Source organism: Dipodomys ordii, unplaced genomic scaffold (genome assembly GCF_000151885.1).
Source record: "Dipodomys ordii isolate 6190 unplaced genomic scaffold, Dord_2.0 Scaffold8, whole genome shotgun sequence".
Lineage (NCBI taxonomy): Eukaryota > Metazoa > Chordata > Mammalia > Rodentia > Heteromyidae > Dipodomys > Dipodomys ordii.
Window position 1 is genome coordinate 11,062,505 of NW_012267224.1, and position 15,401 is coordinate 11,077,905.

A 15,401-nucleotide genomic window follows, 5' to 3' on the forward strand; every position below is an offset into this window, starting at 1 on the left:
GCTAGAGTCTTGAAATCATTGTTCTAAATGTCAACAAATTACATTGCTTCCCTTTTCTATAAAAGTCTCTACTAAACTAGTTTCGAGTTACCACTGTAAAACAATATTTAAAAACAACACAAATCAAGCCATTTTCCTATCTCTCTTTATGTGTGTTGTGTTCTTATTGTCACTATCACCGAGTCTTGGGCTCGGTGCATCAGTCTCAGTTTGTCTGTCTCCTCTTGCCTTTAAGTTGTTGAGTTTTATTCTTACATGGTTTCTTTATTATTTTTTATTATATATATATATATATATATATATATATATATATATATATTTGTAAAGATACTGTACAGAGGGGTTACATTTACATGAGTAAGGTAATGAGCACATTTCCTATCGAGCATTGCTACCTCCTCCTTTGTTTCTTACATGATTTCTAACTGGTCTTCCCATTGCTATTCACTTCCTCTTTTTAAATCCATTTTTACTGTTATTATCAAATTAAAAATATTTTAGAATATTATTTTGTTATTCTGTTTCCTACTTAAAAGCATATATTGGGGAATTGGGATTTAGCACAGGGGAAGAGCACTTAAGTACAAGGCCCTGAGTCTGGTTCTCAGCTCTGTAAAAACAAGTATATATTGGATCCCCATTGTCCAGTGGTCTCAAACTTTAGTATGTGTCAGAATTGCTAGAGTGCTTGTTACAACACAGATGCCTTGGCCCACCCTCACAATGTCTGATTCAGTAGATCTGGGAAGAAACCCAATAATTTGAAGTTCTAGCAAGTTCCCTGAAGATGTTGATACTACTGGTCCTGCCATACCCTTGAGAACCATTGCTATAGTTACTATAATCTAGACTCATTAGTTGGGCATTCATGATCTTTTTTTTTTCCTTTCTTTTTTTTTTTTTTTTTACTATAGTAACACTCTTACGAGGCAGCTTCTTCATGTTCTCTTTACTTTAGCCAAGATGAACAATTGAAGCTATATATATATATATATAGCTCCTATATTCTTACAGTGTTTTACTTATGATTCTTTTTGTCTTTTTTTGCTTAATCTTGCCTGTCAAATTATAGCTGTCTTAAAATGCTAATTTTAGATTGAATAGAACCTCCTGTAAAGTCTTCCCCATTTTTCAGTGTATTACCTTTCACCAATGTTCTTTCTTTGTATGTTTGTTTTTTTTGGTCCGGTCGTGGGGCCTGAACTCTGGGCCTGGGCGCTGTCCCTCAGCTCAAGGCTAGTGCTCTACCACTTGAGCCACAGCACCATTTCCGGCTTTTTTCTTTTTGCTTATGTGGTGCTGAAGAATCGAACCCAGGGCCTCATGCATGCAAGGCAAGCACTCTACCACTGAGCCACCTTCCCAGCCCCTCACCAATGTTCTTTCAAGTCAAAGTAATTCTTTGTTTTGTACTGTATTATCTAATGGTGTTTATTGGTTTGTAGTTTAGTTTGATCATATTCCTACTTTTATGTTCTTCATTAAGTTTACTCATTGGAATTCTTTCTTTCTTTTTTGGGGCTTGAACTCTGGGCCTGGGCACTGTCCCTGTGCTCTTCAGTTCAAGACAAGCACTATACCACTTGAGTCACAGCACCACTTCGGTTTTCTGGTGGTTTATTGGTGATAAGAGTTTCATAGACTTTCCTGCCTAGGCTGGCTTTGAACTGTGATCTTCAGATCTCAGCCTCTCCTGAGTAGCTAGGATTACAGGTATGAGCCACTGGCGCCTAGCCAGTGGGTTTATTATTGATTACATAGCACATAGATGGTGATTACAGGCAATTCTTTCTGTAGGCCACAACTAGAAGCCTTAGAAGCCCATATTCCCTAAACATCGGTATAATTTGGGGAGGGGAAGGGAAAAAACAAATAGTTTAAATAGGGATATAGATTGACCAATTGTAACAATGAGATGTACAAGACACTATGTCAAAAATGAACTTTACAATTTAGGTGGGGGTGAAAGGGTGTAGCTGAGGAGGTGGGAGGGAGGGGATGGTAGGGGAAAAAGAAGGGAGGAGGCAACAATGCTGGATAAGAAATGTACTTATTACTTTTCTCATGTAACTGTAACCCCTTTGTACAGTATTTTCGCAACAAAAACTTAATTAAAAAAAAGAGGATTTTCATAGTCAAAGAAGAAGTGGGTTGTAGTTACTATCATGAACCTCATTAATGGAAGTATTAAAACCCCTTTTATTTTCTTCCCTGCCAAACAGATGATAAAAATATTTTAAAATTGCATTAGGTGGTAGTGAAATCTCATAGTAACTGGGTTTCTTAAAATTCTGAGAGATGAGCAATAAAGTTGGATGTTGATATCTTTTTTAATGGGTAAATTTCTGCCTGTATGAAATGATGAATTTCTTCAAGTTCTTGATCACTTAGTTTTTTTAAGGCATAATTTATATACAACTTAAAGCAGAGACTGAGTTTGATAAATTTTGAATGAATGTAGACCATGAACATGTGTCTACCATTTAATTGACCTAAAGAAAATTTCAAAATGATCATTTCCTTCCTTCCTTCCTTCCTTCCTTCCTTCCTTCCTTCCTTCCTTCCTTCCTTCCTTCCTTCCTTTCTTCCTTCTCTCCTTTCCTCCTTCCTTCCTTCTTTCCTTTCTTTTTTTGTGCTGGTCCTGGGGCTTGAACAAAGGGCCTGGGTGCTGTCCCTGAACTTTTTGCTCAAGTGTAGCACTTTATCACTTGAGCCACAGCTGTACTTCTAGCTTTTCTGGTACTTTATTGGAGATAAGAGTCTCAAGGACTTTCCTGCCCAGGCTGGCTTCAAACCACAGTCTTCAGACTCAGCCTTCTAGTGGCTAAGATTACAGGCATGAGCCACTAGCACCTGACTTTTTTTTTTTTTTTTTTCCCTCTCTGAGCTAGTACTGGGGCTTGAAACTCAAGACCTAAGAGACTGAGAAGTTAGTATTACAGATGTGAGCCACCAGCACTCAGCAATCATGTTTTTTAAACTAGCATTTTCTTTTTAAAAGACATGAAGAATAATTTCATGTTGCAGTATAATCTGTGAATTGGGCAGCGATTAACTCCTCCCCTCCTCCTCCCCTTCCTCTCCATCCTCTCCATCGCTCCCTCCCTTCCTTCCTTATAGTCTCCCTCCCTCCTTCCCTCCCTCCTTTCCTTGTAGAACTTTATAGGTGCAGAATACTTTTAGTCTTTAGCTATCTGAAGAAGTTTGTAATTCACTGTTTCTTTTTTTTTTCTTCTTTATTTTTTTTTTTTTTGTCGGTTATGGGGCTTGAACTCTAGGCCTGGACATTGTACCTGAGCTCTTCAACTCAAGGCAAGCTCTCTACAACTTGTGCCACAATGCCTCTTCTGGTTTTCTGGTGGTTAATTGTAGATAAGAATCTCATGGACTTTCCTGCCTAGGCTGGCTTTGAACTATGATCCTCAGATCTCAGCCTCCTGAGATTAGGATTAGGATTAGCTAGGACTACAGGCATGAACCACCAGCACCTGGCTTTCACTATTCCTTTTGACAAATGTGTTTGTTGTGTAAGAATTCTAGATTGATGTTTTAATTTTTAATATATGTTGCTTATGTGTTTTCTGTGTTGTCTCGTACATGATATCAAATCTGCTATCAGCTCTAGTTTTGTTTCTTTGGATGATACTTCTTTCCTCACTCTGGTTGTTTTAAAATATTCTGTTTGTCTGTCTGTTTTTAAGCTGTTTGAGTAAGACATTTCAGTGTAGTTTTATGTTTTTGTCTTTCCTGCCATCTTCTCCTTCTGTATTACTGTCTCTATTTCTGTCTTTTATACTAGGTAATGAACTTTGACTCATACTTACTGGGCAGTTCATCTGTCATTTTTGTGTTTTTGTGTGTGTTGATGGTCACAATATGTGTGTTCATAATAAGATTTGGGGAAGTTTTGGCCAGTGATTGTTCAAATACATTTTGGTTAGTTTCTTATGCTTAGTTTGTTTACATTTGCTGATATTTGGGTCTGTCATATTCTGGCATTAATCTGTATTTTTTCACCTCAAAATTTGCAGTTTTAGGCATAAAATTTCAACTTAGATCTTTTTAAATAAAAAAAAAGAATTTTAATATGATATGATCACCCCCCTCTCTTCTTTTGGTTCTAGCCTTGGGGCTTGAACTCAGGGCCTGGTGTTGTCCCTGAGCTGATGCTTTCTACCACAGCTCCATTTTTAGCTTTTTGGCATTTACTTGGAGATAAGAGTCTCATAGACTTTTGAAAAGCTATTAGACAGGATCATGGTGTAATAAGACATAACGTTTTTCCTTTAAAAATTTAAGTGCGTGTGTAGAGTTAAGAAGCTGTTGTACATTTATGATTTAATAAAATAATTCTAAAGGAAAAAAAAGAATCTCATAGACTTTAATGCACAGGCTGACTTTGAACCATGATCCTCAAATCTCAGCCTCCCCAGTAGCTAGGATTACAGGGCGTGAATTACCAGTGCCCAGCTGTATATCTTTTCTTAACAAGCTCAGAATTTAGTTTGTTGAAAGAATCTTTTAATACTGAAAAAAACCCCAAGTTTGCCATTTTTAGGTTATGTTTGATTAATTGAGTCTTCTCTTAAGTTTTGGGTTGTATTTTCTTATATCTTAGCATGTCTAGTAATCTTTCACTATATATTAGACATGGAATTTTCTTTTTGGGGTACAGGATATTTTTGTTCTTTTTTAAATGTATTCTCAAGCCTGGTTCTAGAACTGGATAAATTACAGGGAAACAGTTTAATTATTTGAGTTTGTACTTACCTATGTTTTAACCAGTATTTGTTCATTTAATTCTCAATAATGAGACAAAATACTTCTCAACATTATACCTGGTAATTCACAAATAATGAATTTATACTCCTGATTGAAACAGGGACTAGTATTGTTTTTGCTCATTAGGGATGGTTTCCTCTAGTTTTTCCCACATAATTTTTAAAACCCTTTGGTTAGTAATACTTCGTTGCATGCACATGTTGATCAGTGAGTTCAAGACAACCTTTTCTAGCCATGCAGACTCTTATCTGGCAGCTTACTCTTTGCTGAAGCTTAGCCTTGTTACCTCTAGAATCCATGGTCTGTCATACTTCCAAGACTATGTCTTCATCTCAGAAAAACTGCCTGGTACTGCGGGTTCTTTCTTCCAGGACTCTGTCAGGGAAATTTGTCCTTGAACTAATTTGGACATACTATTTTTTTTATTGGTTGTGGGGCTTGAACTCTGGGTCTGGGCGCTGTCCCTCAGTTCTTCAGCTCAAGGCTAGTGCTCTACCACTTGAGCCACAGCACCACTTCTGGTTTTCTGAGTGGTTTATTGGAGCTAAGAGTCTCATGGACTTTCCTGCCCAGGCTGGCTTCTAACGGTGATCCTCAGATCTCAGCCTCCAGAGTAGCTAGGATTGCAGGTGTGAGCCACCGACACCCAGCATAATTTGGACATTCTTAAAGCATACAGTTAATTGTCTTTCAGGGATCACTGTTCTTTGTTGGTCAGTCTTAAAAATGATTGTTTCTGGGCTGGGAAGGTGGCTGAGTGGTTGAGTGCTTGCCTTGCATGCATGAGGCCCTGGAATAACCCGGAAGTGGCACTGTGGCTCAAGGGTAGCACGCTAGCTTTGAGCTGAAGAGCTGAGGGACAGCACCCAGGCCTGGAGTTCAGGCCCCACAACTGACAAAAAAAAAAAAGAAAAAGAAAAAGAAAAAAAAAGATTGTTTATACAATTTGTCTCATATTTTAAATATTTTTTTTGGAGGGAATGGCAAATCCTGTCTCTGTTACTTACTTCATCTTTACTGGAAATGCAGATTCTTACAAACTGTAGCAAATAAAACACAGAGATCTTTTTTTGTTAAAAACTTAAATAGTCACATGTTAATTTCAAGCAACTTATCTTTTTATGTTACTGATATTGTACTGATTAGATATAATATTAACTTGTATGATTGCAGGAGCATTATTCTGCGTAAGTTCTTAGATGGCAGAGAGATAGAAAGTAGAAATTTCGACACTTGTGAGTTCTGGAATCTGAGACAAAAGCCTATTGCTAAATTTTGACCTAAGGCCAAAGCTACATTTTGGTATATCTCTAGCTGTCTAACTCCACCCCTATCTACAGGGGATATGTTCCAAGGTCCTTAGTAGATGCCTGCAGTTGGAAGCTTTCATCTTTTTATTTGAAACAAGTGCTCTATATTTTTTTCAATTTTTAGGGTTACTTTCAATTCAAACACTGAGATTCTGATATCTGGAGAGTTGATCTGAAAACCTGAAATGGCTGCTCTGTGACTAGTAGACACCAAACAATAAGGTGATTCACGTGCAGGCAGGAAGGAATGGGCTAGCTCGAGGAAAGGTTAGGATCTAGCTTTACTAGTGTTGACAGTAGTTTTGGGATCTGTTGAACCCTGAGCTTGCAGAATAGGATCCTAAAGAAGTCATTTTTGGGGTTTAATATAAGTAAACTAGAGATTGTCTGTTGGTTTCGGATGTTGGTAGCCCAGGGAATGGTATTAAGACTGAGTTGGTGTGATAGCAGTAAGGAGGGAGTTAACTGTAGCAGGAGGTAGGGCTTATGTTAAAGTATAAAAGCTGTAAAATTAGCTGAATAACTTTTCTGTTTTTTTTTTTTTTTTTTTTGCTGTTCCTAGGGCTTGAACTTGGGGATTGGGCTGAGCTTCTTTTGCTCAAGGCTAGTACTCTAACACTTGAGCTGCAGTGCCACTTCTGGCCTTTTCTGCTTATGTGGTATGGAGGAATTGATCCCAGGTCTTACTTCATGCATGCTAGGCAAGCACTCTACCATTTAGCCACATTCCCAGCCTTATCTTCACCTTTTTAAGAAATGGTACAAATTTTGCAAATACAGGTAAAAATTTAAAATAAGTTGTGGTTTATGAAATTTAAATAATTGCCATTATTGAATGCCTTTGACATGTATCAGGCGTGTTTTTTTATTCTTCATGTAGAATATGTAAGTTAATCCTTCCAACCTTTTGGAGGTTGTTACCATTTTGTAGATGACATGGAGGCGTGGAGGTTGAGGTCATAACTAGTGAGAGATTTAGGTTATCTCTGTAGTTTGTTGACCAAATTTGTGCTCTGATCTACCATATTGTTCAATTTAACAATTGTAGGATGGAGAGAGAAACATTGGTAATTTCTACTTTATCACTATGGTATTTTATCTAAGAGCTTGGGGAATCAATGTGTTAGCATAGTGATAAATATTAGAAATTAAAAAAATTGCTCCCAGTAATTGAATCTTCTTTTAATGTTTTTATGTCTTTTTCCTTATGAAACATTATACTAAACTATTTGAGTTGTATTTCAAGACAGGAAGACCCTGTAATTGTTTATTAGGAATCCATCTGTTTTAACTGACTCAAATATCAGACCTTGGACATGGTGTTATTTTGACGACAGGTGTCCTTTGGGAGAATCTCTGCTTACATTGTCAGTGAGGAATCTGTGGTGTTTCTCTCCATCTCTGTTTTATGTATTTTGTTTCAGAATATCTGAAATGGAATTCTATCAGTATTGGGCAAGATTACAGTTTAAGTGTTTGTTAGTCACAGAAACATGTTAAATCTAACAACACTGTGTGAAATTATTAATACTTTATTCATACTGTATTTATGCTTGTCAAATATTTTTTCTGTGCACACTACTTTAAGTTTGATTTTTTAAATAACTGTATGTGGTGGGCCATTTTGTCTGCTTCCTTGAACAAAAAAGAAATAAGAGGCTCAAGAGAAGCTTGCAAATGTTGACAGTCTGTGTAGTGGAGTCAGATTTCGAGTATATGTCTGTCAGACTCTGGGATCTTGAGTGCTTAACTATGGCATTAAGTCATGTCTCCTGGGTTTTGAGGTTTGTGAGTTTAAAAATAAAAGGAGTAACATGGTTTGTGTTGGTGAAAACAGTGATAAAAGCTGTGCTGCTCAGGCTTTCTGAGAAGCTGAAACTAAGTAATTAAGCACCGGGGCAAATTACTAATGCTACCCGCTTCTGTCTGCCTGGTTGCCTCTGTTTCTTTCATTATTTTTTTCTGTGCATATTTATTGGTGTTATCGGTTTCTCTTACTACCTGGCCAATCTGTATTGCCCATAAAATGGTACTTTGAACACCATTGCATTTATCCCACTTTAAGAAATCTACATGAGTACGAAGTGCAACTCTTTATGATATTAATTGCAGGGTTTTTTTTTTTTTGGTTAGAATTTTTAGAAAGAAATGTGTTTCTCTGGGATAGGCTTGGAATTGTTCTCTAGTTAGGTATCTTTTGATTAAATAGCTGTGGAATTGGGTGGCAGGTTGAAGGAGAGGTGACTGGGCATATGCAGGCATCTGTATTGATGGTGGTGGATAGTTCCTGGGGAAAGCAATTGGACTAAAGTCTTTAAATAGTAAATTCAGTAACGTATCAGATTTTGTTAAAGTGGTAGGTAAAATAACTTAGCACAAATACATGTCCTATGAGTACAAGAAACAAGTCAGTTTATTATGTTAAAACTAAATTCCTAAGTTTAGTATAAAGCAAATTCTTTTAATGGTACTAGAATAGTTGATTTAAAAGAATTATCTAGTCTGGTGGTGGCGCACACCTGTAATCCTAACTATTCAGGAGGCTGACATCTAAGGATCACGGTTGAAAGCCAGCCTGGGAAGGACAGTCCCTGAACTTCTTATCTCCAAAAAACCTGTTCACAAAACCAGAAGTGGCGCTGTGGCTCAAGTGGCAGAGCACTAGTCTTGAGCTGAAGAGCTAAGGGACAGCGCCCAGGCCCGGATTCAAGCCCCTTGGCCGACCAAAAAAAAGTTATCTAGATGAATATTTTTGAGAAGAATATTCAATAGACATTTCTTGTTCATTTCTCTATTTGTATTGTTACCAGAGAATTTCCTGTGGTAGTTTTGCATATAATTGGATTATGTTTACCAGTGAAGTGTACATTATTTGCTGTACTATCACTTAAAGATTTTCTTAATAAAATTCCAGATTCTGTTTTTAGATTTCAATAAATAAAAATCATTTGTCTTTTATTTGCCTTTTTGGTTATTCTTGACTGATTTTTAAATGTATATTGTTATCTTGCCTCTTTTATAAAATTAGCAGTCTTCTTTTATTTATTTGTTTATTTAAAGTTTTTTTTATTGTGGAAAATACTGTACAGAGGGGTTACAATTACATGAGCAAGGTAATGAGTACATTTCTTACCAAACATTGTTGCCTCCTCCTTTGTTTCCTTACCATCCAGTGGTTTTCTATAAAGCTTTTTTGTAGGACATTGAGAACAGAGTTTGGTGGAAACTGATAGCTTATAGTGTTTAGTTTGCTCAAACATTTTCCAGCTTAGTTTCAACAAAAATTAATTGTGATTATAGTGTTTTCCGGTTTCATTATTGGGCCAGAATAATAAAGAGCTGTAAGATATAGGATATCTTTTGTTTTTTATAGTTGATTTATGTTAAACTGGGGTCAAGTTTTAAATCTGAAGCATTTCTAGACAATAAGTCCAGGGAAAGTATAATTTAGTATATTCACTTTTTACTCAGTTTTCTTAGTACTAGCTAGTTCTAAATGAAATATTGTAAGTTTTTATTGTTTTAAATTGCCTTTCTTAGATATTTTTATTTTGTTAATTACATTTTTAGTAAGCATCCACAAATTCATCCTGATCAGGTAGCTAGAGTACTACATTTTGTCTTGAGGAAATTACCTTCTTTCAGAACTGTGGTTCTGAAACCACAGGATTGAACTTTTCCTGTTCTTGGTGTTCATATGGTGAAGAATTTCCTAGGACATTGTTTTAAATATGTATCACATAAATGAAACAGTTGCCATTTGTTCCAGTTGGACTGGACAATTTCCAAGACAGACTTCCTGCCAGCTCTGTCAGTCATCATGGTTTTCAGTCTAGATTTTCTCTGCAGCTCTTGGACCTCTTCCAACATTGAGACAGTTTCTAAGCATCAGTAGCAATGATCTTTCCAGGTATCTCTACTGGCTTCTAAAGGTGTCAGTCAGGAAGAGCAGGAGGGTTTGGGAGCATTCAGGCAGGCCTCCTTCAGTATACCTTCAGAAAGAAGTTAGAGTAAAAGAAGAAGGCATTATTTAGAGCAACAAAATACATAAATGTGGAAGTAAATCATTTACATTAGTGCTTTTCAAACACATTGATAACGCAGAACCAGATTTTTAGTTTCCCATCCATTAGAGAAAGAGGCCATAAAACTAGTACACTGATCACATGGCTGGCACAAATGCTCTGAAAGCATTTTCTAATTCCTTTAAAAGGTCCTTAGTGGCTATTCACAATCTTTACACACATTGTGGAACAGTATCTGGGCTGACTGACACTGCTTTATGGACTGCAAGTTGAATAGTATGGTTGATCCTACATACTTGTTATCTTCATTTTGTACCTAATGCCATTAAAGCTCAAAAGAGAAATTACTTGTTTATTATTATACAGCTATTGAGTAGTTTAGTATAGAATAGTTCAAAAGCAAAAAAATACATTCTGTATTCTGATTTATGAAATAATCTTTTATATGAGTTTTTTTTGTTTTGTGCCATTTTGGGGGCAACTCAGGCTATGTCCCTGAACTTTTTGCTCAAGGTTAGTAGTGCCACTGGAGCTATAGCTTCACTTAGCTCCTCCCTCTCCCCTCCTCATCCCTCCTTCCTTCCCTTCCCTTCCCTTCCCTCCCTCCGTCCCTCCCTCCCTCTCCCTCTCCCTCTCCCTCTCCTTTCTTTTCTTTCCAAATTTAATAGAGATAGAGTTTCACAGACTTTCCTGCTCTGGCTGGCTTTGAACTATAATCCTCATATCTCAGGCCCTTGAGTAGCTAGGATTACAGACATGAGCCACCAGTGCCCTGTGAGTTTATTTTTGTGAAAAATCAATACAGATACTGAGCAAAACAAGAAGAAAAAAGAGAAATATTGGCATAGGAAGCATAAGAATAAAAATCCTACTTGATTGTTTAATTGGAATAATGAGTTTATTTTAATGACCTATCTGGAGGTAAAGTCTAAAAGATTAACAAATGGTATGTAAGCCATAAAAAGGTTGCTTTTATTTGTTAGTGGGACACAAAGAAGTGATACAGAGCTGGTTAGATTTTAACTAAAATTAGTTTAGTGCTTTTTCTGCATATTGTAAAATAAAATTAATATATTTTGTACTTCAGGTTTATAAAATATTCTGTTTCTGAATATAGTAATAAATACGCTTCTGTTGTCAGAGCTTTAAAGGTAAGATGCTGTGAGTGAGGAAATTAGGGTTGGTTATGTTTTGAAACATCCTGCCACCAAGTATTTAGTAAAAATGTATAATATTTAGAGTATATGTTAAGTTTTTCTCTATAAGCATTTCTTGAATTGGAATTTTACCTCAGACATATTAAGCTGTTTAGGTCTTAGTTTGTTATTCATAAAATAGATAGAAATAGTACTTCATAGGATTTACATAAACTTAAATGAAATGCATCTGTGTTTCTGTGTGTGTATATATACTGCTGTTGGCGTATTTATTGTGTGACCTAGACTAGTGCCCATTAAACAGTGAACATTTGATAAGTATTTTACTATTGCTGTGATGACTAGTATAAGACATCTACTTCATAAAATATAGTTAATAAACATAGGTGTATAATACAACTGAAAATACCAACAACCTACTGGTTATCGTATGAAAATAGTCACCTACCTCATGTCAGACGTTAATTTTCAGTTTATTAAGACAAAATTAAGGCATGTTTAACTTAGTGTTTTTTTCTTCTGTAGTTTATTAGAGAAGACATGAAGTATAAAGATGCTACTAATAAGCACAGCCATTTGCACAGAGAAGATAAGCATATAACTGTAGAGGATTTGTGGAAGCGATGGAAAACATCAGAAGGTAAGACTCATGTAGTTATCTACATCCCTCATTTTTGTGATCTACATCCCTCATTTGTGTTTCTGCCCGCTTAGCTATTGGCAGCCCACTCATTGTGAATGGTTTTTGCCAAAAATATATGAGGTTATATTTTTGTATGAATATTTCTATTTTACCATTTTTTCCTGTTTTTATTTTTTGTTTGATTTGGCAGTATTGGGGTTTGAAGTCAGGAACTTGGATTTTCTAGGCACTCTACTTCTGAGCTACATGTTTAGGCCCCATTTAAAATTTTGAGTGGTAATTTTTATCTTCTTTATATTCATAAAGTATGCTGTTTTCAGATAGTTTGGTACTTTATCCTAGAACAAATAGTTCATATCTGAGAGTCTAAAGTTCTGAAGCACTGTCTCAATTATTAAATTGAGTTTTTTAAATAAGTTTTTTATTATGAAAATACTGTGAAGAGAGGTTACAGTTACATGAGCAAGGTAATGAGTACATTTCTTATCAAGCATTGTTGTCTCCTCCTTTGCTTTTCCCCTGCCATCCCTTCCCTCCCACTTCTTCAACTACACTCTAAATTGAGGTTTATCAAGTAAACATTGGGAACCAAAAGTGTTTTCTTTTTTTTTTTATTTGTGGTGAACAGTTTCTAAAGCCTTTAGGAAACAAGAACTTGGAGGCTTTTTCTTTAAAAAGTTGTTCATGAAATCTTCTAATATAGTAGTTACCCCTTAGCTACTTGGGCTATGTTCTAAGACCCCTCAGTGGGTACCTAAAACTACAGATAATACTGAACTTTGTATTTTTTAAATCTTTTTTTATATGTGGTATTTACCTACAATGATGTTTACTTTGTAAATCAGTCCCAGTAAGAGAGTACAACAATAATTAGTAAGCAAATGGAACATTCACAGCAATACATTGTAATAAAAGTTATGTAAATGTAGCTTCTTCAACTGTCAAAGAGTAAGTACTTTGTCACTGTAAAAATACTGGGCAAAAGGTTAATGTATGTTCTCTGCAGGACAATGTAAGATTTTGTCACACTACTTGTAATAAGTTGATTATTTGTGGAAATTTCTATTAATATTCTCTCAAAGTAGCTGAGCCTTTGGTAACAAAAACCACAAAAAGTTAAGCTGTAGATGTGGGTGGAAGGGGGCACAGAAGTTTCATGATAAAATTGAGTAATTTGTGTTTCATTCCTTTTCTTTTTCTAAGTTCTCAAGCTGTTTTATGGATGGGAATTCTTCAGGGCAGGAAAAGCTTCTGACCTGAAACCTCAACACAGCCTCTTATGCTAAGAAGCTACTAAAATTGAAAAATAAAGCAAAAATGTTCATTAAGCTTGTTTTTTATTTTATAATTTTGAATATCAGTGAACTAGAATATTGTTTTTCTAGTGTTTCTATTTTCTTATGAAAGTTAAGCAATTACGTTAAGCTACATAGTTCTCTGATTTTTTTTGATAAAATTAGGGGAGCCAGGACAGATACTATGAGTGTAAATAAATAACAAGTTTGCTCTCAATGGTAATGTTTTAGACATGGAAAACTACAGAAAACTATCCTATTCTTATTTTTCTTACTGTAGAAGGTTGTAATTTGCTTACATGTTTGTGTTTGCTTTTTCTAAAAAAGGAATCTATTGAAATACACAAGAGAAAAGGAAAAATAAGACAAGAAAGATCACTGACCTAACATTAAAAACAAAAATCTAACATTAAAAAAAGTTCCTTTATTTCCCCTTCCCATGTCATTTAAAAATAATGGAAACTTGGAAATGAATAAGAATAGAAATAAATTGGTATAAGTCCCATGGGGGAAACATGATAGGGTAGTGGCAAATTCAGTGATAGATTTTTGTTCTGTGAAATACCTTAGCATCTCATAGGCATTATTAAAAGAATTAAACATTTACTGTAGAGTCTATTACTGCTACTACTTTTGATTTGAGTATGTTTATAGTGAATGGAATCCACTTAATTATGTTTTAATGAAGGAATAAGAATTTGGCAGTTTAACTCCCATGCTATTGTCTGGTTCAGTCAGCATCATCTCTGGGTTGGATAGTTAGACTATCTGCTTTATTGGTTTTTCCTATATATGGCAGGGAATTTTTTTTTTTTTTTTTTGGTTCTGGTCGTGGGGCCTGAACTCTGGGCCTGGGTGCAGTCCCTCAGCTCTTCAGCTCAAGGCCAGCGCTCTATCACTTGAGCCACAGCACCACTTCTGGCTTTTTTTTCTTTTTGTTTATGTGGTGCTGAGGAATCGAACCCAGGGCCTCAGGCATGCAAGGCAAGCGCTCTACCACTGAGCCACCTTCCCAGCCCCATGGCAGGGAAAATTTAAGTGTATTCTTTTCCCTCTGAAGTTTCAGTCATTTTATTCTATTAAATGAGCTGATAATATCGTATACAGAATAAGAGGGGGAAAACAATGATTTATTCATATTTGTAAGGAAAAATGTCACAAAAATATGAGACTTACAGAATGCGGTAAGAAGTTTGAATTTTGTTGTAAAGAACTAAACAAATTGATTCTCAGATCTTTGGCTTCTAGGGAAAAGAAAGGTGGTCCTAAATATGGCAAGTCCAGTAGAGGAAGTAGTCAAAGCTAGGGTTATCTTGTTAGGCAAATGGAGCCTCTCAGACCTAGGGTCAGATCCTTAATCCCCTCTTTCCTAAGAAAAATCCTTTCATTTAGAAAAATCCTAAAGCAGGAAGGAGATTGTCATATAGAAATGGCTGTCTGTACCTGCTGTTTACTAGTCTAGATGGATTTAGACTTATTTTCATAAAAGGACAATCTTCCACATCCATTGCTGTGTCTGCAGAAATCTGTAGTTTCTTGAAATATGCTGAAGAAATATAATTGAGCCCAGACTGTTTCACTCTTCCACATTACACTTCTGTTTCAGTCCATTCTTCACCCAGAAAAGCAATCTGTTTAAAGTATCAATCCATCCTGCTAAATATCCGACATGGCTCAGAGAAAAACCTAAGGTCTTTACAAAGGCCTTTAAGTCTCTGCATGTCTGTCCCTCTTCTCTCATCTATATAATTTTCTCTCATCTCCTGAATTGTCATCTCACTCCCTCACTGCTCCATTTAAGCTAGATCCCTTGCTGTTTCACAAATGTAGCAAGGCAACTGTCCCTTCGGCTAGCTCTCTCCTCTCCTTTATAAAGTCTTTATGAAGGGCTGCTTTTTTCCTTTTTTATATATTTTTATTGTAAAGATACTGTACAGAGGGGTTACAGTTACATGAATAAGGTAATGGGTACATTTCCTATCGAACATTGTTAACCCCGTTTGTTTTTCCCATACCATTCCTTCCCTCCCCACCTCCCAACCACAAGTTGTAAAGTTCATTTTCAACATAGTGTCTTGTACATCTCATTGTTACAGTGGGTCAACCTGTATCCTTATTTCAGCATTTTGTTATTTCGCTTCCCGTCCCCAAATTAGAAAAAATGTACATATAAGATGCAGGGCACGGAA

At 36.0% G+C, this 15,401-nt stretch overlaps 1 protein-coding gene across 1 annotated transcript in view; it reads left to right on the plus strand.

Moving 5' to 3' along the window:
* The window catches only part of LOC105980159 (stromal interaction molecule 2-like), a 55,793-nt gene extending 42,577 nt beyond the window's left edge, over window positions 1-13,216 (plus strand). The window contains exons 3-4 of the mRNA XM_013008900.1: window positions 11,800-11,914; window positions 13,121-13,216. Of these exons, the coding sequence (XP_012864354.1) occupies window positions 11,800-11,914; window positions 13,121-13,203 (198 nt within the window). The 3' untranslated portion in view covers window positions 13,204-13,216. The remainder of the gene's footprint in view (window positions 1-11,799; window positions 11,915-13,120) is intronic.
* Window positions 13,217-15,401: the final 2,185 nt, after the last annotated feature.